Genomic DNA, 23,806 nt, shown 5'->3' on the forward strand with positions numbered 1-23,806 from the left:
GATTTTGATTGTTAGAGAATATATGTTATTGCTCAATGGAAAAGTAGGAAAACCAAAATACAACTTTATGCAAAAAATACAATAGACAAGGTAATTGATTAAATAAATATTACAACTCAATTACTCAAAATACAAGTAAATAAAAATAAGAGAAGGAAGAGAATTAAAAGAACTAAAACCCTAAAACAAAAGATACCAACGGATATGTAAATAGAAATAGAAGAAGAGGATTACAAACTCAATACAATAATAATACAAGAAGAACAACAGAAAGAAAAGATCAATGAAAAAACAAACTCTCACACAACCAAAGTGTAAAGTAGTGGAGATTACCAACTTGAACAAGGTTCAAAACCTTTTTCCAAAAGCTTATTTCCCCTATTCTCTAAGCACTAAGGGATCTCTCTAGGAAATAACTCTCTGGAATAATCAAGCCTCAAGATGTATTTTCCAGCCAAGTGCTTTGTGGATAGAAAATTGTGTGTCTTACAAGTGAGCATTAGGCTCCTATTTATAGAGTTTGAGATACCCCTTTGAATTTCAAATTCCACAAACCCCATGACTGTTACCAATGTTTAATTGGATGTTTATGGAATTAAAATGGAGATTTGAAAGTTACTTGGGATGTTAGAATCGTTCAAATTGGAAAAAAACTGAAAAAAGAAATTCGCTGTCAGCCTCACTTGCCGCGGCCATTGGCCTCTATCCCCCAGGCCGCGACCAGGGATAAACAGTGGCCGCAGCCACAAACCATTTCAGCACAAATTTTTAAAATTTTTCCAAAACGTCACAAATTTTTCCCCACATGATTTTGTAACCTCGATACACTTAATGGGAGTTAAAAACATGTCTCCAACAGCCATATTTCATAATGACTTTGTCAAATCCAAACTTAAATGTGTAACACACAATCTACACATTATTGGGTAATATTTGGGAGTTACAAATTTGTAACTATTTTTGTAACTCCAAAATATATTACATTTGGGCACACACATGTGTCCAATTTTGTAATTCTCAAAATATGTTACAAGGTGTGAAAAATCACATTTGTGTGACAAAATATATTTTGTCACATTATTTAATCTAACATTATATTATTTAAAATAATATACCATCCCCTACTTAAATTAAATAATCACATTTTGTAACACTTATTTAATCAATCAAACATTATATTAAAATATAATATAATTAACAATAAAATTATATTTCTTTAGCAAAACTTTTAATCGATAAACTGACAAGTATATGTAATTTATTAATTTATAAAAAAATAGTATTATTTATTTTGAAATTTTGAAAAATTGATTTTTTTTTTAATATGGAGATGTATATAGTAATAGTACAAAAAACCATATCAAATCTATAATTAAATTTCTTTCAAAAAAAAAAAATCTATAATTAAATACAATATTATTTGCATTAATTAAGTCAATTTTTTTTAGGATTGTCTATAATTAATTATATACTGTTCATAACATATTCTACTTGAGGCCCAAGCCCAAGCCCAATATACTGTTCTTCCGCGTTGCGTTAAGTCATGCTGCCGCCAGCCACGTCCCCTCCCTTTTATTTTTTACTTGTTAACTAAGCTTTGATTTTCAAGGTAATAAGCATTACCAGTATTATATATATATATATATATAGATATAGCCAGAGAAGAGAAGAGAGTTGAGTAGAGATATATACAAAGATGTGGAAGTATGAAAGTGAGTGGAGGTTTAATAGGCATACCCATTACGACTTCCCCTCTCTCTTAGCCTCCAACTCCGAGTCCAGGGACTTTCTTCTCCGCAACGATGGCACCAAGGTATAGTAACAAAGATTTCAATCTCTCTTTTTTTTTTTTATAAATGATTTTGGATTTTTGCAAGAATTTGTTTAGTTTATGTGATGGATATTATATTTTTGGATTATTGTTTGCTTGGGTACCGCTGTTATGGCCTATGAATCATAGAGTCTTTTGAGTTTTATTGGGTGTATGTACTCATGCTGGATTTTATTCTGAAGGGGCTAAGTTTTGGCTCAATCTGGTTTGTTGGTAGCTCTCTGATATGCAATGCACGGGAAGAGAAGTTTAGCTCTCAAGATGTTTGATGAATTGCCTATTATCTTCACTGCTTTTATGCTACTATATTCATGTTGTATTGTTATACTAGTATAGTATAGGTCTTATTTTATTTCAAACTTCAATCTAGTAATTTTTTCAAGAGTCAAAATTTCTTAGAGTTTTGCTGCATTATTAGGATACTTCATTTGAGGCACTGAGTACCATGAAGGCTTATAATCATAATCACTAGGATACAATTCTTGCACTAACTCCTGGTTAAAGATGTTTGTGGAATTGTTCATCGTAATGATTTTATGGATAATTTCAAATTTTGATTTTTGGAATTTTTGATTATAGGTTAAACTGAGTAGCTTGAACGAAAGAAAGTTTGTGGGTTTGTTATTTTCTGCGTCATGTAACTTTTATGAGAACATATATATGTTGGTACAACTCTACAAACAAAAGCAAGGCGAATTCGAGCTGGTTTACGTTTCCTCCGACGAAAACCAAGACTCCTTCAATGCCATCTTTTCGAAGATGACATGGTTGGCCATTCCCTTTTCTGATTCCACCATTTGGATTCGCAGTCGCTTGAACGAGTTCTTCCACATTTATTGGCCCAACACTCTTGTCATTTTCCACGACAATGGAAAGTTCGTAACCGACGAAGGAGTAAAATTACTCGAAGATTACGGACTCGAAGCGTACCCATTCACAGATGAAAGAATAGATTCTTTGCATGAATACATTTTTCAGTACCATTTGAGTTATTATCTAGTCTCCGAATCTCGTGATTACTTTATTTCCAATGACGGCCATCAGGTAAATCGATTACTTTGCTTTACTTTACATGGTTTTGTCTTACTAATCAATAATATATATATATCTACTACATATTTATAGGTTCCTTTCTCTGAGCTTGAGGGAAAAATAGTTGGCTTGTATTTATGTGATATTTCTAATCGCCAATGCCTTGAAACCACCATCGACGTACTTAAGGATTTTTATGGCAAACTCAAGGAGAAAGGTGTAGACGACTTTGAAATTGTTTTCATTCCTACCAACATTGACGATGATGACCAAGAGGGATTCACAAAAGCTTTTCAAAACATGCCATGGTTGGCATTGCCATTCACTGATAAAACTTGTAACCAGAAAATTTTGGCCTATTATCAATACCCCTTCTCTCCAGTACTTCTAGTCATATTTGGGGTTGATGGAAAGATAATGGACGAAGTTTACGCAGATGTTGAACGGCTTGGCATCCAAGCTTACCCTTTTGCACGAGAAAATCTCAATCGTCAGATTGAAAACAGTATAAGTGAAGAATCCCAAGATTTCGAGTCTCTTTTAGCCTCTTTTGACAACGAATTTGTCATCAGAAATGATAGAAATAATGAATAAGAAACTAAAAGTTTTTTTTATGTTTAATTACCATGGAGCTTAAGGTTGTACAACTTATATAATAAAGGAGCTTAAGGCTGTACAACTTATATAATAAAAGAGCTTATGTAATGTTGCCTACTTTGATTATGTGTTGTATACAAAACAAACAAGCAAGCAATAACAGTTTGTTCTGAAATTAAGCAAAAGGTCATATCAAATCTCCAGAAACCTTGGAGATTTTTCAAATTTTGTGACAAACTTTATACACATCTGACCAACTTGGATCGGTGTTCCATTCAATATCAACCTGAATTGTTTCACTGCATCTGTAATTTTAGACTTTCCATTCTTTATGATATTGATAGAAGCTTCCAAAGGTAATCAATGTCTTTACGAAACACATCACATGATTACATTATGCTTGGGAAAATAAATAATCGAATATGTTGAACGACTCGTTGTGGCAGATAATCAGAAGCCACAATATATAGCTGATGCTTAAAGAGTTTTACTAAGCCCCATATATATCATCACACAGAATCCCATGAAGGTTGAAACTTTAAAGAAAGTCAACCAATTTATACCTTCTTGTTGACCTAAATAGATAGTTAGCAACTCAAACATCAAAATTTGAATAAGAGAAGAAAGATACATACCATAAGCAAATGGGATTAAGTCAGCAAGAGTTCCTGTTCTACTAATTAGCAAATGGGATTGCAATTCAACTTTCACGATGACAATTCTTAGTGTAACATTGAGCTACAAAATCAAAATTCACATTGCTTTGTTTACAGGTTACATCCAAAGTAAAATAGTTAAAAATTAAAACGAAAGAACATACACTACTACAAAAAAGGTTTTTCTCTGCGGTTTTTTTACTCAATACACTGCGGTTTTCGAGAGTATTAAAAAGTGCAGTGTATTCGACCGCAGAGAAAAGTGTTACGCAAACTGCGATGCGGTTGTAGTAAGCCAACTGCGGAGAAAAGAGACTTTTCTCTGCGGTTGTAATAAGCAAACCGCTGAGAAAAGCAACCTTTCTCTGCGATTTGCTTATTACAACCGCAGAGAAAAGTTGATTTTCTCCGCGGTTGGCTTACTACAACCGCAGTTAAAGTGGTTCTCATTAAAAAAATAATAATTCAATTTCAAATTATAACCTAGCATTTTTAATAAAAAAAATTAATTTTCAATTTTAATTATATATAATTATTTTCAATAGTCTAGGGAATAGTGTATGTTAAATTTTCTTTATGTGGTTTTGGTGGAAAGGGGATTATAAATACTCCTCCACATTCACTTGTAAGGGCATCAATTTCCAAATCATAAAATCTTCTCTTTCTCTACATATTCTATGGCTTTCTAAATTCTCCTTTGGGCTCTTTCTTGTATAGGGGAAGCATTAGGATAAAATCTGGTTGTTCAACATTAGATAGTATAAAGATACATATCGCAACATCTTTATAGCAAGGATCAATCTCAAACAATTTCCCGCCCAGGCAAAAGTAGACGCCAAATAGGGGATGCGTTTTGAGGTTGAATCTTACTATATAGACTAGCCTTGTATCTACATACTATACATACTCAATCCTTCAATATCTATAAACTAATGGTGTACTAGTCTCTACTAATATATTCGTACTAGTCTCTACTAATATCTCTTTCATACTTCTCTCATCCTCTTTGATAAAATCTCCCTGCCCCCGAACATAAATAATATATGATGCACATTTAATATTTGTGTTGACCCAAGATTTGACCAACTGACACGGAGTCAGAATATGTTTGATATGAATGAATGTAATGAGAAGAACGTAATGACAAAAGTAAATAAGACATAATATTTTATAGTGGTTCGGCCCCAAGATCTGGTAATGACCTACGTCCACTTAAACTGATATTGATCTAAGGATCAAAGGAGTGATCAAAGAACAAGGGTTCAATGAGTTTCACTTACCTCTGAAGAACAATACAATATTGCTAGGAGAATTACTATAGTCTCAAATGAATCAAAAGCCAAAAGTCCCTCCCTTGAGCTATCTCTTGCTATTTATAGGCTCAAGGGGGATTACAAAAAATTGTTACAGATATTCTTTCCTGAATAATTGGATACTCAGGAGATTGTGTGAGATAAATTCGGGATTTACAAATATCTTCCCATTAATGTTGCCTTGTATGCGGAACTATCGACCAGACTGGTCGCAGGTAAGACTGGGCCGCTTACTGCTTCTAATGCGTCTTCTGGTCGATACTCTAGCAGAACGCTCTCAGGTGTCAGCCACGTGTCCAGGGATCACTTGCCACGTCATCAATGCTAATTTTTTGGATAACAATTTGTCTTATAGTACTCTCTACTATGCTTCTTTAAAAATATTATTTAACTAATGAATAAATAATCCAAATTCACGCGCTCTTATTAATACAAATCTCTATCTCTCTATATATATATATATAGTATATTCTTCGTTATTCATATGTTATATATGAATCTCTCAATTAATTAAGGCTGAAACTTATAAGATGATAGTAATAGTAGAACCGGCTAGTAAACACAACCAATAGTAATAATAATGATAGAAAAAGACATATCTCTCATCTCATCTTATGCATGTGTACAAATAATTAAATCAACATTTAATGAATAGGGTGTTTTTGCAAAATAGACTTTATTTAACATGGTGCCTCTGTCTCTCTCATGTACATATATGGACATGGATGTAGTCCCGCCCGGTAGGGAGGTGGGTATATGACTTAAACCTCAATTGACAATGATTAGACAGCTCCAGTCTAAGGTATAGGAATATAGCAAAACGTCAAAATTGACATATAATGAGAGAGAGACTCTATGAAATATAAACCAATCACATGCAATCATTTATACATTTGCATTTTATTATCATTCTAATTACTTGATGCAACTTTGATTTATATAGTTCAAATGTTTAAAATAATGGCAGAATTTTATATTCATTAGAAAAATATAGTTTATATAATTCATAAATATTTTCTGTTATTATATTATCCTTAAATATTTATTATTATTGAAAATTAATCATGAAATATATAAAATCTTTAATGATGGATAAAAGTTGTTATGTGCAGCCACCACGTCCATGATCTCCCTTCCCAACAATACTTGCTCTACGGCGAGCCTCTCTCGTCTGTTCACTGTTACAAATATAGGGTTTTCTGTGCTTTTTTTTCAATCTAAAATAAAAAGCGCAGAGAAAAGGATTGAAGGAGTCTTAGAAACTATGTTATTGCGGGTTTTAAAAAAAGTGCAATGTAAAGTAAGAAATGTGGGAAGTGGAAACTTTTTCTCTGCGGTTTTCTTAAAAAAAGTGCAGAGAAAAGACTACTTTTCTTCGCGGTTTTTTAAGAAACCCGCAGAGAAAAGTCTTTCTAGGTTCCAGACCTATATATAAACTCCTTCCCCACAAACTTCGAAGATCTACTTCATTTCGCGAAAAACTTCTTTAGCGGTGGCGGTATGTCTTTCAACCTTAATCTTAGTATTTTTTTCATCATTTTGAGCTAAATCTTAGTTAAACTGAAGTAGATGCTTGATATTTGTCTATTTTTCAGGTTTTTGTTAGTAAAAATAGTTAGGATTTGGTAAAAAAATTGTCAATTTTCACCGTATTTTTTGTCATACATTGTGTTCTTGAGCTTCAAAATAGGTAATGATCTATAAATATTTGTTTTCATAGTTTTTTGTTTTTTTCATCATTATTTTAGAGTTTATTTTGTGTGAAATAGCAAAATAGAAATCAACTTTTTGAGAGGTTTTTCATAGTTTATTAATTTGGTTGCTTAATTTTTTTCTTCAGATTTTTTTCGGTGACCAAACCTGAAAAAATGGTTTTTTTTTTTTTTTTTTTTTTTTCAGGTTTTTAAATTTTTTTTGTATGCAGCTAGATAGATCTCGAAAATATACCAAAGTTTTTGAAAAAAAACACCAAAAATGGACAACCGAGCACAAAATTATACTTGGTCAAAGTTTTGAAAAAGTACAATACTTTTCTCTGCGGATTTTTTAAGAAAACCGCATAAAAAAGTCTTTCTTTCTTGAGAAAATAATGTGGAGCTGGTACCCCTCCGATGGGTGGTGAAGCCTCAGGAGAAGCTTAGCTTGAGAAACAGCAAAAGGACTCAATGACACATTCAAAAACCCAGAGCTTCGAAGCATAACCTCCCACGACTCATGATACCTCTGCGACCGACGTCTTATCATCATGTGGTGCTCTCCGTGTGCGGACACCATCTCCATGATCTCCGTGTGCTGCAGTATCTTGCTCTTCTTCGGCTCCTTGAGGATGCTGCTGTTCGTGATGAGAAGAATCGAAAGACCCCATCAGTATTGTTTGGGTATTTGCGTTTGAAAAGTTGGCTAGCTAGAGAGTACATATATGAGTACTGTTTGGGTAATATTTATAAATAAATATATATGTGGAATTGTCAGCTTAACAAAACATGTATATGATCATGATTCATGAGAATGATATATAAGATATAATCATGAGGCACCTTTGCCACACACACTGGCCCCGAAATTGACATGCTTGCAGTGGTTATTATCCTTAAATATTTATTATTATTGAAAATTAATCATGAAATATATAAAATCTTTAATGATGGATAAAAGTTGTTATGTGCGGCCACCACGTCCATGATCTCCCTTCCCAGCAATACTTGCTCCACGGCGGGCCTCTCCTGTTTGTTCACTGTTACAAATATAGGGTTTTTTGTGCTTTTTTTTTCAATCTAAAATAAAAAGTGCAGAGAAAAGGATTGAAGGAGTCTTAGGAACTGTTTTACTGCGGTTTTTAAAAAAAGTGCAATGTAAAGTAGGAAATGTGGGAAATGGAAACTTTTTCTCTGCGGTTTTCTTAAAAAAAGCGCAGAGAAAAGTTGTACTACTTTTCTCCACGGTTTTTCAGAGAAAGAAAGACTTTTTTCTGCGGTTTTGTTGAAAAAACCGCAGAGAAAAATATTGTAATTTTTCAAAACTTTTACAAAGCATAACTTTATGCTCGGTTGTCCGTTGGGTGTTTTTTTTTTAATTTTTAAATTTTTTCAAGATTTATTAAAAAAAAATAGTAATTGGTCAAAAATGAAACATTAATTCATGTTGGTGATATCTGTATATTACATATTTAGTCTCACACGTATAAATCTTAATTGGTATCATATATTCAACATAAAATATTTAAGTTGTTAATTTTATTTTACGTTTTAATTAGTTTTTATTTGTCATTGAACTAGTTTAATATAATTTTGTTAAATGATAAATAACCCATAATTATCATTAATTAGCAAACCACAAAATTTATCTTAAATAAAAATTTTAATAAAGGTTATCGTAGAATATATGTTATAGTTGTTTGGTATAAACATTTACTAATTATCAATAATGGACATATTCAAAGAATGTGTGTTTTTTTTTAATGAATAATGTGTTTATTAGCTCGTGACAAGATAGGTTGAATTACAAACTTACATCAACAGACTTACATCTACAAAGGGAAATTTTACCCTTTATGCATCATAATATATTTAATTTTTTTTAAATGACAACATAAAAATTCTCCTCATATTATGCCCCCTCTTATATTTTGGACACAAATACCCTCCTCCCCTCCTCACTCAAATTTAACACTTCACTCTCTCTATCTCTTTCTCTCATCCCTCATTTACAGCCATTTTTTCACAGCTCGGAGGTGGAACGGATTGGAAGTTTCTTGGCGTTTTTAAGAGAAAAAATCATGGGTAAGTATCATTTCATTAATTTACTTATGAATATGAAATGCCATAGTTAGAAATTAGATTTGAACTGTTCCGCAGTTGAGTTTGTATTTTTTTCTGCAACTTTTGAACTGTTCTTCGGATCTGAGATTTCCAAAATCGATAGTACATCGATGCTCCATCGATTCCCCATCGATTCCATGTCGATGCTAATGCGAACATCTAAATTAGATGATATTTTCGATGTAATATCGATGGTGTATCGATGTTGCATCGATGTCATATATGTTGATTTGGTTCAGCGTCGATATGGACTCGATGTGGCATCGAAATTGAATCGCATACATAGGGCAACCATCAGCATCGATTCCACATCGATTCTACATCGAGTCCATATCGATACTGAGGCAAATTTCGACGTTAGTATCGATGTAATATCGATGGTGTATCGAAATGACATCAATGCCATATATGTTTATTTGGTTCAGCGTCGATGTAGCATCGATGTGGCATCGATGTAACATCGACGCTGAACCAAATGAACATATATGGCATCGATGGCATTTCGATACACCATCGATATTACATCGATACTAACGTCGATGATATAATTTCGATGTTGGTATCGATGATGTATCGATGGTGGTATCGATGTTGAATCGATGCCATATATGTTTATTTGGTTCAGCGTCGGTAAGGCATCGATGTGGCATCGAAATGGTATCGCATCGAAATGGCAACCATCAGCATCGATGATGCATCGAAATGTCATCGATGTGGCATCGATTTTGAACTACAATACAGATTTTCATAGGCATCGATTTACCATCGATTCTTCATAGATTACACTTTATTTTTATAATTTTCTTATGTTTTTTTTTGTAAATTTGCAGGTTCCAGAGTTAATATAATTGTTTCTTACAACGGTGTTTGGGAACAGAAAGGAGAAAAATGGAATTTCAAAGCTGGTTCGAACACTATAATACATGTACCAATTGATGTTGGTTACATAGAATTATTGGAGAAGTTGTATTCAAAGTTGAAAGTGGATCGGTCATTGTTTGACTTAAAGTTGGAAGTGCCGTTTACATGCAATGATTTTAGTGTAGATCCCATTGAAATCACAGATGATGAAGGAGTTAGTGCTCTTATTCTTGAAAATTCAAAGTCCTTAAAACATCGGGTTCCTTTATGCGTTAGTTCGATTGCAAAGAACATTGCTCTTATTGATCCATCTCCTAGAGCGAGTGTTAATATGGAAAATCATAATCAATCATGCACGGCTATTCCACAAACATCTACTGGGCCAAGTGTATGCATGGGAGGTCCTAGTCATAATGAAACCTTTTTTCCCCCAACAAATCTCCCGCATGATGATGGGTATGAGTATGAGCCTTATGTCAATGACGATCCAGTTGCCCTTTTTGGTGATGATGATGAAAGAGTTGAGGGGTGCAGTAGTTCTGATGATAACTCAGAGGATCAGTTGTCGATGCTACATGTGGTTCAAGTAGATAATTTAAATGTACGACCATTGCCAAGTCGTCAAGAAAGCCAAGGACGGAGGACTGCTGGATCAGAGAGCAGTCGTCCAACTACACAAGATGATGGAAATAGATGGAGTTCTCCAGCGTATACTGCTGAAGATATCCCATGCCCCTCTTATGTTATCCCCACGTTATCTGGGGTGAGTTGTGGAGTAATAGAAGTTGGGAAAGTTTTTGAGAACAAGTTAGAGTTGAAGACGAAGGCACACTTGTATGCAATGAAGCAGAACTTCGAGTTTGTGGTGAAGAAGTCAGGTACTGAAGTTTGGTATATCACTTGCAAGGATCCTGATTGTGGGTGGAGATTGAGGGGGAAGAGAATTCCTAAATCTGATATGTTCGAGATAACTCGTTTCACCAACAAACACACTTGCTCACTTGACCTCCGACATAAAGGCCATCGCCAAGCTGCACCTTGGGTTATTGGTCATTGCATAAAGAAAAAATATCAGACTGGATCGAATGCGTACATGGCAAACAACATAAGAGAGGACATTAAGAATGATTATGGCATTGAGTTATCATATGGAAAAGCTTGGAGATGTCGAGAGAAGGCTCTTTCTTATGTCAGAGGGACACTGGAAGCATCCTACCAGAAGTTACCATCGTACCTGTTCATGCTTCAACAGAAAAATCCCGGGACGTTGACAGATTTTGTCACTGAGGAAGATCGATTCAAATATTGCTTTTTCTCACTCGGAGTTAGTAGAAGAGGGTTTCGTACATGTCGTCCTGTGTTATGTGTGGACGGTACCTTTTTAAAGACAAAATACGGTGGGCAGATGTTATGTGCAGTCGCACTGGATGCAAATAACCATCTATATCCAGTTGCATTTGGTATTGTGGATAGTGAGAATCATGATTCTTGGAAGTATTTCATGTCAAAGCTAAAAGAAGCGATTGGGGAAGTCGAGGACCTGGCGTTTGTATCTGACAGGCATGCAAGTATTACACATGCCTTGGAAACTATTTTCCCCGATGCCTATCACGGTGCTTGCTACCACCACATTAGTATGAATGTGGTTGCTAAATTCAAGACTGATCATTGTCATGTGTTGATGTATAATGCGGCATATGCTTTTAGGAAATTCGAGTTCCACGCTAACTTCGAAAAAATCAAATCAAAAGACCCAGCCATTGCTCAATACCTAGAAGGAATGGGTTTTGATAAGTGGTCCCGTGCTTACTTTCCTGGAAATAGGTATGTCATTGTCAATTGTATTTTAATTTTTGAAATCTTCTAAATGTATGTTACTATTAAATTTTAGTTTTCCTGGATACTAGGTATAATATAATGACAAGCAATTACGCTGAAAGTTTCAACAATAAGACCCGGGACGCTAGGAGCTTTCCGATAACTACATTCGTCGAATTTATTCGCTTCACACTACAGTCCTGGTTCTGTAATAGGAGAGAAACTAGCGAGAAGACAACTACCACTCTTGCACCGACCTATGAGAAAAATTTGGTGGATATGGCTGAGAAAGCTCGATTCTTGATTCCTTATGCAATAGGGAGGCATGAGTTCCATGTGTTAGATGGTGAGCTGAATGGTGAAGTCGACCTCCTGAATAAGACATGCACATGCGGCGTGTTTCAGATTATTGGTATCCCATGTGCTCATGCACTATCTGGATCCCTTAAGCGAGGGGTGAACTTTTATTCGTTGTGTTCAGATTACTATAAAATTGAGACATGGAGGTCCTCTTACACAGAATCTATATATCCTACTGGTAACGAGGAAGAGTGGATTGTTCCACATGACATTATGACAATAACAGTGAGAACACCTGCGCAGAAAAACCCGGTTGGTCGTCCAAAGAAGAAACAAGGTAGGCCTAAGACGAAACGCCATCCTTCCAATGGAGATAAATTGGTTGTTCCACGCAAGTGCAGCACTTGTGGAGGTCTAGGCCATAATAGGGCAACTTGTAAAGTTCGTGTTTGAAATTTATGGCATCAATGTTAAACTTTTTATTTGGGTACTAATGGTCTTTGTTACTCTTTTTATTTGTGTATTGATGGACTTTGTTACTCTTTTTATTTGTGTATTAATGGACTTTGTTACTCTTTATATTTGTGTATTAATGGACTTTGTTAATCGAAACGACATTTTTTATATACAATACTAAGGAGAAATATACTATTGTGTGTCATCGAAATCAAAATAAATGTTCTAACATCAAGGGTACACATTCTCATAAAAAATGTCGATGCATAATTTATCCCTGAAGTACTGAATGTTGTCCTCGATGGCATATGATAAGGGAATGTCTCCAAGAATGAACTCCAAGTGTTTGATGGCGAATACACCGCAATCTCCGCTGAAACCAAGAAATCTTTATTGTGAGTGTATTGAAAATTAAAGGAGAACATTATTGAAAATATGAATTTAGTACGTCTACCTGGTTCTAGACTGTGGGACAATATCAGTGGACATGCGTCGCCAATCAAAGTTTGGAACGGTGATCTTCGGTCTAGCTATTTTTAACTTGGGGTGTCCTTTAAACATACCAGAAGCGTTGAGTAAAGATGGAAGCATCCTAGTCCAAGGCTCCATCAACTCAGACAACTTAGTATGGCTAAAGTTAGAATGATCTGAGTCAAATACAGTGATCATCCAATCAGCGAAATTTATTTCGCAAAGGACCCAGTGCCGATTTTCCATGCACCAGTGGAAGTAGACCTCGTTGCAATCACCCCAAGGCTTCTTGTACTTTTTGGCATCTCCTTTCAGGAAATCAAGAATGTCTGAGTCCCATTGGTAAGTCCTGCCATCTTTCTTGAATTCCTCGTATCTGGCAGGAATATATTGTGCAAATGATGAATCAAGTACGGTGGCTTTCACGGGGTACGTCTTCAGCAACTCAAAAAGACGTCTCCGTATAAGATAATTCGCAGCGTCGAGATGCTGCAAATAAATAGAGTAACGTTAAGGAAGAGTGGATTGTTAAAATGAGATAAATGTTCTAACAAACATAAGAGACTTACAGTTTCTGCCAACCATTCTTTTGCCACCTTCAACTTCAAGAACCAAACAGGGGTCCCATCACAACATTCCAACTTCCTCGGTCTGCTGTTATCAATATCACCGAGTACCCATCGGTTAAAAGTTGTCAACATATCTTGATCCAACACCTTTAAAGGAAGGATCGTAACTGGGTCCTTGAACTTTGGTTTCTTGGCTGCTGGAGTATAGTCCTCGTACCTTACTGGTCTCTGTCTAGTACGCTTACCTGTAAAGGAGCAATTAGTATCTAATCTTTTTAAAACAAAAAAAAACTCATGGATTAATCGTACCTAAGACCGTCTGCACTGGCTGAGAAGGTGTGGCTTCTCCAACAGAAGGCTCGTAACATGAGGGGAGAATGTCGTACTCTACATCATCTGTTGGAGTGGGTGCATGAGTATGTGCAGGAGTAGGTATACTACCTAGTGTTGCCAGCTTCTCTAATATGACTTCTTGATTTTTAAGGACGATACCTAGAGTGGCCTTAACATCGTCCACTGCACCTGATAGTCTGGCTATCTCACCCAACACCTCCTCATAAGCCCCAGGAGCAGGAGCAGGAGCAGAAGTAGGTTCTGTACTAGTATCTGGAGCAGACTCTGTCGGGACATCCTCCACAAATATGCCAGCCTCAACGGCTATCTCAGCCACCGCAACAGCCTCTGCCTCAGGATCGTAAGGTCTTCCATCCTCTGGTGCAGGCTGGATCATATTCTGCAGCATCGCATACCTAGGAGCATCCCCCTCTGTCCTCTGATATACGGCATCAAAGAAGTCTCGCTCATTTGGTCGAGGCCTTAGGATAGAAATGCATGACAACTGTAATGGAAACACAACAATCAAATTAGAAATGACATAAGTTGATTAGTATAATTCAAAATTTCTTGAATTATTTAAATGTTTTATAACTTACATGTCTCCTCGCAAGTACATCCTTCAAATGCAAATGCTTCGGCTGGCCTATGCTCTCCCACTGTAGCATCCTAGGGAACTTGAATCCACAGGGCTTGGCGTGTTCCTTCTGTAAATCAAGAATCGTCTCGTACGCCCAATATTGCAAGGCTGGTGGATACCCCTTGCAAGTGTACTTTGCCTCCACCTTAAAACCCTTAGAAGACTCCGCCTCAATGATCTTCTTCGCCTTCTTACCTGGTATTGTACCACCAATCGCTTTCATATCTCTATTGAATTGTTTCACAGTTGTATCGAATGAAAGGGATCCCCATGGATACTTCTCAAAATAATCTAAATCCTCGACCATCGACAATGAATCTCGCCAAATAGCATTGTCGTTCTCAGCGCCCAATAGTATCCCCTCCACAAAGTAAACCAAACCGAGCTTGTACAAATCATCAGGTACATCGCACATACTAAAAGCTCGTTCCAAGATACTGAACCGAATGTCTTTTTCGGGTTCCACACTGAAATATGTATCAACTAGGCGGGAGGAAGTAATGTGAGGTTCAATGTCAACGGCAAGTGGTGGACAGGAGCAGCTCAGGCCGGTGATAATGGCGAACTCGTGCACCCCAAACTTACATAAGTTTGGGCCCATCAAGAAGTGCACCTCATCGCCACGCGGAGACTTGACCTTCCGCAAAAGTAGTGTGTGAACCAATGCCCCAGAGAACGAAAAGGGAGGGGCTGTGAAGAATGGTCCAAAAACAGACTCATTCACCCTCCCCAACAATCCATGCTCCTCAAATCTTTTCTTCAATTTTGTTAACCTCCCGGAACCCCTATAGGTCATACGACCGACATAATGATCCTCCATAGGGATCTCAAGTGGTGGGATACGTTTGGGTGGCATCTGCAAAATATCAAAAAAAAAAAAGAATTAGTTGAATTTATAAAAAATACTCAATCTTTTGTTCAGCATCGAAATGGGCTCGATGTACCATCGAAATAGCATCGATGGAGCATGGAATCGATGCCATATATGTTCAGCATCAATATGGCATCGATGTGGCATCGATAAACCATCGTTTGCCATCGATTATGAATCAGTATCGACATGGCATCGATGTAGCATCGATGTAGAATCGATGTAGCATCGATGAAGCATCGATGTCCTTTCGATGGTACATAGATGCAGCCTTTCGAGTCCACATCGATGCTCCATCGATGCCATGTCGATGCTGATTCGACATCCAATTGAGATGTTATTTTCGATGGTGTATCGATGGTGTATCGATGTCGAATCGATGCCATATATGTTCAGCATCGATATGGACTCGATGTGGAATCGATGTGGCATCGATTATACTTCAGTATCGATTATGCATCGATTATGAAAGAATCGACATGGCATCGATATACCATCGATGGAGAATCGATGGAGCATCGATTACTCACTGTATGTCATCGATGGAGCATCGATGGAGCATCGACGTGGAATCGAAAGAACATCGACCCACAAAATTTTTGCAGAATTTGCAGAATGCACATAGAATCAAACCCATTTTAAGCTACATTTTTTGCAAAATAAAGATTAACAATCAAACCCATTTCATCAATTTATACATTACGATTCAATTTTTTTTTAAAAAAAACACATGAAAACCGAATGTCTTACCTTACCGTGGCTGGAGATGGAGAAGACGGTGGCGACGGCGACTGTGGGGAGAGAGAGAGCTTCGCCTGAGATGGTGAGAATGTGACCCGAGAGAAAATAATGAGATAGAAATGAGAGAGTTTGGCTGGGAAGAGGGAAGAATTTGGTTTGGCTGGGAAGAGGAAAGAGTTCGGTTTGGCTGGGAAGAGAGAAGGTGAGGGGTCCTGATGGGTATTTTTGTCCAAAATTTTAAAATGGCATATATATGAGAGATTATTTTATGGTGGCATTTAAAAAAAATTAAGTATGATATTACACATACTGTCTAAAATTTCCCTCTACAAATTGACCTTGACTAGACCTGTAATAATTAAGTGGCCACCTACAAACGTAAAATATTTTATATTTATCTAAAGCGAAGTGACAAAGAGGGATGTTCTCACTGATTTCCACGTACATATCTACATGAAAGAGAGCGCAGTGTAATAAGAGCCTCTCCAATGCAAACTACTCCAACATTGCTTAAAATGTATAAATCAACTAAAAAATATAATTTTTTATTTTCTCTCTCATCCACATCACTTTTGGCAACATATTTCTTAAAAATACTCCAATGCAAGCTACCCTAAAAATTGCCAACCATAGTCCCCACATATTATTATTTAATATATCATTTTATAATTATAAATATTATCATACTAAATTTTTTAAATTCATATATTAATATAAATAAATAGTACATGATATTTAAATTAGACTAAATTTAAAAAAAACTTATAAAATGACATAATCGTAATTAATCAATCTAACATAATTAAAAAAAAACTAATTAAAATTATTTCCAAATTTTGACCATATGTGTTCCACCAAGTCTGCTTGAAGATTGCGATGAATATTTCTATCACGAATTTCAGCATTTCTTTGCAGCATTGTCGGGAAGTCGGAAATAGGTCCATGCAATACTTCAACTGTTGGGGTGTTTGTAGGGCCGTCATCATAATTAAAATCAACCAAACTCTCATATGCATCTCTTTCATCCTCGACAATAATATTGTGCAATATGATACATGCATACATAATATCTTTGAGAACATCTCTTTGCCAAAAACGTGCAGGTCCTCGTACAATAGCAAAACGAGATTGAAGTACTCCAAATGCTCGCTCAACATCTTTACGTACCGCTTCTTGGCATTGAGCAAATAATTTTCTTTTCTCTCCTTGAGGTAGTGGGATAGTTTTAACAAATGTACCCCACTCTGGATAGATACCATCTGCTAAATAGTACCCCTTGTTGTATTGTGTTCCATTTATTGTAAACTCAACTCTTGGAGCTTGCCCTTGTAAGATTTCAGTGAATAATGGGGATTGATTTAACACGTTCAGATCATTATTGGATCCCGGAACACCAAAAAATGCATGCCATATCCAGAGATCTTGTGATGCAACTGCTTCGAGCATGATTGTTGGCCTGCCGTGATCACCTCGCGAGAATTGTCCTTTCCATGCAACTGGGCAATTTTTCCATTCCCAGTGCATACAATCAATGCTTCCCAACATGCCTGGAAAACCACGCACCTCCCCTATTTGAAGTAAGCGACGAATGTCCCCAGCATTGGGCCGTCTTAAATATTCGGTCCCAAAAATATCATTCACTCCTCGAACGAAATTGACTAGACATTCAATAGCAGTAGTTTCACCAATTCGAACATACTCATCAACATAATCGGCAGGCGCTCCATATGCCAACATTCGCATAGCAGCGGTGCACTTTTGTAATGGCAAAAGCCCCCTTCTACCGACTGCATCAAACCTCGTATGGAAATACTCTGAATGATTTTCTAGAGCTTGCACTATGCGTAGGAATACATGTCTACGCATTCTAAATCTTCTTCGAAATTGATATTCTGTATACACCGGTTCATCAGAAAAGTAGTCATCGAACAAACGTTGGTGTCCTTCTACATGACCTCTATCAATGTGGGCTCTCTTTCTTCCTTGTCTTGTTGAGCTACCTCCATCCATGAGCGCTTTGAAATATTGATCATCATGATCGTCAGTACACTCTGCAATTATGATATCCTCTAGACTCATATTGTCGTATGGATTCGGAGAATTTGGCGAATCCATTGTTGAACTTAGAGTATATGATATTTGGGAATGAAAGATGAATGAAAGAGTAAAATGAAGGATTGAATGGAGAGTTGAGTAAAAGGAATATTGAAATTTGGTATTTATAGACATGGTAGTCGTTAAAATATAGCCGTTAAAATATAGCCGTTGAAATGTAGCCGTTAAAATATAGCTGTTAAAATATAGCCGTTAAAATATAGCCGTTGAAATATAGCCGTTAAAATGTAGCCGTTAAAATATAGCCGTTGAAATATAGCCGTTGAAATGTAGCCGTTAAAATATAGCCGTTGAAATATAGCCGTTGAAATGTAGTCGTTGAAATATAGCCGTTGAAATATAGCTGTTAAAATATAGCCGTTGAAATATAGCCGTTAAAATATAGCTGTTGAAATGTAGCCGTTGAAATATAGCCGTTGAAATGTAGCCGTTAAAATATAGCCGTTAAAATGTAGCCGTTGAAATATAGCCGTTGAAATGTAGCCGTTAAAATATAGCTGTTAAAATATAGCTGTTGAAATATAGCCGTTAAAATGTAGCCGTTAAAATATAGCCGTTGAAATATAGCCGTTAACATAAAGGATAATTTATTTAAATAAAATAAAATACATAATAATGCGGTTGATAAAAATACATAGCAATTACAACTTCAGGATATTATTCTTAATATAAGTACACAAGTTTTCATGATCTTTCTTTTGTTCATGAGTCATATGCGACGTATCCATGATGAGATAATCCATGTATTTTGTCATCCTATTATCTTCTGCCTCTTTCTCTTTTATCGCCACCAATTTCTCCAATGCAGATGCTTTCCGTTCACTAATCTCTATAAATCTAGCATGTGTGTCTTTTTTTTCCTTCCCTTTTCTCTTTGCTGCCTTTTGGCCAATAGGGCGCACTTCACGTACTTCATCATCACTGATATCTGCATTGGAAGAAGAAGTAAATGCCACTGTATCTGACACCTTTGTTCTCTTACCACCTTTTGTTTGGTACATTGTATTCCATTTCGGCTCATCCTTTAGTAATCTCCAACAATCCACAAGCAGAAAATTTGAGTTGTTATTTTCAGATTTGTACAATTGATGTGCATTCTCAAGAATTTGCTCATCAGACCAACCACTGTGATGTGCTAATTGAACTCGTTTATAACATCCATTGAATCGCGCCACCTTTTGATTCATCTTGTTCCAATGGTCTTTGCAATGCCTTCCAGTCCTTGCTTGCTCACCTTTTTGGTTGGTGTTGAAGTAATCTGCGATTCGAGCCCAGAAATGTGTAGAAGTCTGGTCATTCCCCACAATGGCATCCTTAGATGTATTAAGCCATCCACTTATCAGAAGTATAGTGGCTTCCTTGCTCCAGCTGACTTTACATTTATGCCTTGATTCATCTTCATTGTGTAGAACTACATTTTCCAACCCTTCAACACTATGTTCAGGTTGGGTTTCAGAGACAGATGTCGATGATGTTTCACGATTCAAATCAATACTAGACTTTTCCATACTTGGCCTATAATTTCTTGAAACCATTTCGGGTTGGTGTAGGGAAGGCATATGAAATGCATATGGTAGTGAATTTGTTGGTGTGAAGAATGGAGCTTGTTGGGGTGTCTCAATAGAGCCAAAATTTTGGTAAGGGTAAGAGGACATGGGATAATTTTGAGAATTTGGAAAACTTTGGTTAAATTAATAATATTGAAAATTTGGATTTTGAGGATTAGTAGAAGGAGTATTTTGAAAATTTTGATTGAAATGAGAATATTGAAAATTTGGATTTTGGGGATTGGTATATGGAGAAAATGATGAATTTTGAAAATTTAGATTTTGGGAGTTGGTATTTGGAGAATTTGAAAATTTTTGAGAATTTTGGGAATCCATTGGTAAAAAAATAAATTTTGTGATATTGATAATTTGGAAGAAAAATGTATGAAATGGTGTGAAAATTGAATGAAATATATGAGTATTTATAGAAGAATTTTTTTTAATATTACCATTTTTTATCAACGGATACATTTCTTATATAATATATATATATAGTTAAAAAAAAATATATATATATAGAGAAGGCACCGTTGCCTCACAGAGGCAACGACTCCTTCCATATTAATTGGCAACGCATGGCTCCAATGCTAAGCTATTTTTTTTATGTGGCCTGTCAGAAAAAGTCAACTGACTACGTTTATGGCAATCGGCATTGTAGTTGGCCTAAGAGTAGTAATTTGCATAGAGGGATGTGGTGGGCAAAGGAGTAAGCAAATTCACGCACCTTATTAAATAAAGTAATGGGTCAAAATGACCTCTTTTTTTATTTTTATTTTAATCTAGTTTTGATAATTTAAAATTTCAATGAGCTGTCTAAAAAAAAATTTGACTAGTTGTCTCGAGTTTCAAAGACTATTTTGTAAAATTTATCAAAACTAGGTCAATGTGCCAATTAATCATTTAAGTTGACCAAATCTAAAATATAATCACACAATTAAGTAAAAAAATAAAAATTGAGCAAATGTTGAAAGAAATGGACAAAAATACCCATGCACGCGCCCAAAATTGTTTTAATTTTTTTTGTAAAAACCTGCTCCTAAAAACTACGTGTCGTTTTTCCTGGAACTCGCGGCCTAACACCCAAAAACGACAAACGACATGTCGTTTTTCCTCGGAGATGAGAGAGATGTCTTTTTCGCACACTCTATTTACTATCATTATTATTTACGCATGTTACACGTAAAACTACTAATGAATCCATTTGTATATATCTATATACTAATCATATATATTTATAAATATCCAAACAGTATTCATCATACTCTCTAGCCAACTTTTCAGACGCAACTTCCCTATATATTTGCACTCTAGTTGGTGATATGGCAATCATCATCATCAAAATCAGCTCATAATTCTTATGGGGTCTTTCAATTCTTCTCATCATGAACAACAACATCCTCAAGGAGGCAAAGAAGAGCAAGATACTCCATCCGCCGCCACCGCCACCTCACCAGATCTACTTCAAACCATATCCCATCCACCTGCCCTTTCCAGTGCCGACGTCTCAACCCACTAACTCAATTCACATGCGTCAGTTGGTGATTAGGTGCGTCGAACTAATTTCTCAGTCGGATTTGGGTGATGCTCACCGCCTGGTGTCAGTTTTGTCGGCCAACTCTTCTCCCTACGAAGACTCCATCGAGAAGCTTCTCCATTAGCTCGCAAGAGCCCTCTTCCACCACCTCCACGTCATGCAGCACCACCACACAAGTCTTCATAACAATGAAGAAGATCTTCATCGTCATCAGATTATTAATAATAATAATCAAGATCTCCAAGCCCTTCATTCTTGCTATCTAACCCTAAAACAAATAACCACATTCATTATTGGGAAAGAGTGAGATAACACCACCACAAGAAATAGTTACTATACAAAATTTGGATTGACGGAGACTTAAAACAGATTAAGAAAGAACATGCAAACCCAAGTAGAACAATGATGTTCTTCAACTTTGAAGAAGCTTCAAACCCTAAGCAAGATCACCACTTTGAGCAAATCCTTTAAACAAACCAAGGCTTATACACGTTGCATAACGCTATCCTAATACTCTATTTCCTAGCCACCATTGATGTTTGAGGCCTTCTCTTCAGAAAATGAGGATTGAGATTGAACAAGCCTTCAACTCTTAAAGTCAAGCACTTTCTTGGAGAGTTCTTGGAGAAAACTAGAGATTCTTAGAGCTAGAGAGAGAGATTGGAGAGAGTGATCATGTCTTCCAAATCACTATTTTTGACACTTATATAGAGTACGCACCGTCCTAACCAATAGAATTAGACTTGAAAAATACGTCATTTAGAGCATTTACGATATTTCACGTAATGTCGCCTGCATGCAGAAGATGCATCGCCTGCTAGGGTTTCTGGAAACCCTAGGAGTTAGGCGATGTCTCACTGTCGCCGCCCTCTCTAACTTTGGACAATTCCAAAGGTCCCAAAATTGCTCTAAATGCCACCAAACTTTTTGGGAACCCCTAGATACTCTCATGTATCACTTTGGACCCAAATTTGCATTTTATAAGTGCCTACAATTGCAACTCAAATTCACATATTCATTATGTGAATTCTACTAAGTGTTTATACCTTGCTTGTATTTTAACACTTATCATTTGTATTTAACCAATCATAACATTCATAAGGTTCTGTCATCTCACAACCAACCAAGCCATCTTGGAAGTCATAGATGAGAACCAACATTAGGCACTCAACATCCTCGACTTCGACATCATGCATGGCCTCCAATGGCCACCCTTTATGCAAGCTCTGGTAGAGCACCACCCCATGTTCTCTCTCTGCGTCACTGCAACTGGAATCGACTTTTCTCTTCTCCGCCACACAGGTGATCACCTCTTGAGATTTACTCAGTCTTTTTCTCTAGTCATCATGCAAATGGGAAAAAAAAAAGTTAGACTACACTAAAAGATCGATTCAAATCTGGAGCAAGATGTCCCACCTGAATGCATGACCACCTCACCCCATATCAACCCTGGCAGCATACTCTGAATACGAATAATATAAATATATTTTAATATACAAATATTAATCAATATACTACGTAGAGGAAAAAATGTTGAAACTAGAGGACGAACAAAACGAGTAAGTGATCAATACTAGTGATGCACATGGGGCGAGGAATTGGCAGGGAGTGCTCCCCTCGTCCCCGTCCCCGTCCCCATTTATAATTTTAATCCCCGTCTCCGCCTCATCCCCGCTTATTCCCCATTGGGGACAGGGTGGGGAATCCCCTATTGGGGCGGGGAATCCATTTATTTAAAAAATCAATTTTAGATTAAAATTTTAAAATAAAAATAGTAAATTATATGTAAATTAAAATATTGCACACTGTTTATGATTTAAAATACTAACATGATCCCAAAAAAAATTAAAATATTAAAAAGACTACTAATATACTACAATAACACATTAAGAAAGATATAAAATAGTAGAAAAATATGTAATAATTTAAACGGAGCCTCGTCGGGCAGGGAGTGCCATCCCCGCACCCGCCCTATTTAACATTTGGGGATTAAAAATTATCCCCGTCCCCGTCCCCGTCCCGTTCCCCATTTAAACGGGGATTCTCCACCCCATTAAGGGCGGGTTCTTATGGGGCTCCGTCCCCATGGGGAAAATGTGCATCCCTAATCAATACAAATTCAAGAAAATAGTAATTGGTTAAAAAGGAAACATTAATACATGTTGGCGATATTTGTATATTACATATTTAGTCTCACACATATATATATGTTGACGCGGTTCTTCGCCAAAAGGTAATTAAGAAAAGAAAGAGGAAGGGATTAGTGCTAATGTGAACCGAAATAGATGAATGATCTTGGAAAT

At 36.3% G+C, this 23,806-nt stretch overlaps 5 protein-coding genes and 1 long non-coding RNA gene across 6 annotated transcripts; 2 read left to right on the forward strand and 4 right to left on the reverse strand.

Annotated features, from left to right (window-relative positions):
* Nucleotides 1-1,649: 1,649 nt before the first annotated feature.
* On the forward strand, nt 1,650-3,697 carry LOC133803156 (probable nucleoredoxin 1-2). The gene is made up of 3 exons (XM_062241119.1): nt 1,650-1,813; nt 2,411-2,875; nt 2,957-3,697. The coding sequence occupies exons 1-3, from the start codon at nt 1,697-1,699 to the stop codon at nt 3,455-3,457; spliced, it is 1,083 nt and encodes a 360-aa protein (XP_062097103.1). The 5' UTR covers nt 1,650-1,696; the 3' UTR covers nt 3,458-3,697.
* A 5,273-nt stretch (nt 3,698-8,970) lies between these two features.
* Nucleotides 8,971-12,847, forward strand: LOC133803157 (uncharacterized). Its single transcript, XM_062241120.1, has 3 exons — nt 8,971-9,208; nt 10,078-11,932; nt 12,016-12,847. The coding sequence occupies exons 1-3, from the start codon at nt 9,205-9,207 to the stop codon at nt 12,677-12,679; spliced, it is 2,523 nt and encodes an 840-aa protein (XP_062097104.1). The 5' UTR covers nt 8,971-9,204; the 3' UTR covers nt 12,680-12,847.
* On the reverse strand, nt 12,825-13,306 carry LOC133803158 (uncharacterized). The gene is made up of 2 exons (XR_009877811.1): nt 13,137-13,306; nt 12,825-13,055 (listed from the first exon to the last, which is right to left on the reverse strand). It is a non-coding gene; the product is annotated as an uncharacterized LOC133803158 (long non-coding RNA).
* Nucleotides 13,307-13,545: 239 nt separating this feature from the next.
* LOC133803160 (uncharacterized) lies at nt 13,546-15,727 on the reverse strand. Its single transcript, XM_062241121.1, has 3 exons — nt 14,655-15,727; nt 14,032-14,560; nt 13,546-13,967 (listed from the first exon to the last, which is right to left on the reverse strand). Exons 1-3 carry the CDS (start codon nt 15,549-15,551, stop codon nt 13,591-13,593), a joined length of 1,803 nt encoding a protein of 600 aa, XP_062097105.1. The 5' UTR covers nt 15,552-15,727; the 3' UTR covers nt 13,546-13,590.
* A 1,393-nt stretch (nt 15,728-17,120) lies between these two features.
* LOC133806504 (uncharacterized) lies at nt 17,121-18,422 on the reverse strand. The gene has a single exon (XM_062244596.1). It carries the CDS (start codon nt 18,420-18,422, stop codon nt 17,121-17,123), a length of 1,302 nt encoding a protein of 433 aa, XP_062100580.1.
* Nucleotides 18,423-18,922: 500 nt separating this feature from the next.
* On the reverse strand, nt 18,923-19,957 carry LOC133806505 (glutathione S-transferase T3-like). Its single transcript, XM_062244597.1, has 2 exons — nt 19,099-19,957; nt 18,923-18,933 (listed from the first exon to the last, which is right to left on the reverse strand). Exons 1-2 carry the CDS (start codon nt 19,955-19,957, stop codon nt 18,923-18,925), a joined length of 870 nt encoding a protein of 289 aa, XP_062100581.1.
* Between the last annotated feature and the right edge of the window lie 3,849 nt (nt 19,958-23,806).

This window comes from Humulus lupulus, chromosome X (genome assembly GCF_963169125.1).
Source record: "Humulus lupulus chromosome X, drHumLupu1.1, whole genome shotgun sequence".
Classification (NCBI taxonomy): domain Eukaryota; kingdom Viridiplantae; phylum Streptophyta; class Magnoliopsida; order Rosales; family Cannabaceae; genus Humulus; species Humulus lupulus.

Coding starts and splice junctions, on each gene's coding strand:
- LOC133803156 (XM_062241119.1), top strand. CDS start 1,697: ATGTGGAAGTATGAAAGTGAGTGGAGGTTTAATAGGCATACCCATTAC. Junction 1,814..2,410: donor TCCGCAACGATGGCACCAAG/GTATAGTAACAA, acceptor TTTTGATTATAG/GTTAAACTGAGTAGCTTGAA. Junction 2,876..2,956: donor TTTCCAATGACGGCCATCAG/GTAAATCGATTA, acceptor ACATATTTATAG/GTTCCTTTCTCTGAGCTTGA.
- LOC133803157 (XM_062241120.1), top strand. Junction 11,933..12,015: donor GCTTACTTTCCTGGAAATAG/GTATGTCATTGT, acceptor CCTGGATACTAG/GTATAATATAATGACAAGCA.
- LOC133803160 (XM_062241121.1), bottom strand. CDS start 15,551: ATGCCACCCAAACGTATCCCACCACTTGAGATCCCTATGGAGGATCAT. Junction 14,561..14,654: donor ATGTACTTGCGAGGAGACAT/GTAAGTTATAAA, acceptor TTTCCATTACAG/TTGTCATGCATTTCTATCCT. Junction 13,968..14,031: donor GCCAGTGCAGACGGTCTTAG/GTACGATTAATC, acceptor GCTCCTTTACAG/GTAAGCGTACTAGACAGAGA.
- LOC133806504 (XM_062244596.1), bottom strand. CDS start 18,422: ATGGATTCGCCAAATTCTCCGAATCCATACGACAATATGAGTCTAGAG.
- LOC133806505 (XM_062244597.1), bottom strand. CDS start 19,957: ATGGTTTCAAGAAATTATAGGCCAAGTATGGAAAAGTCTAGTATTGAT.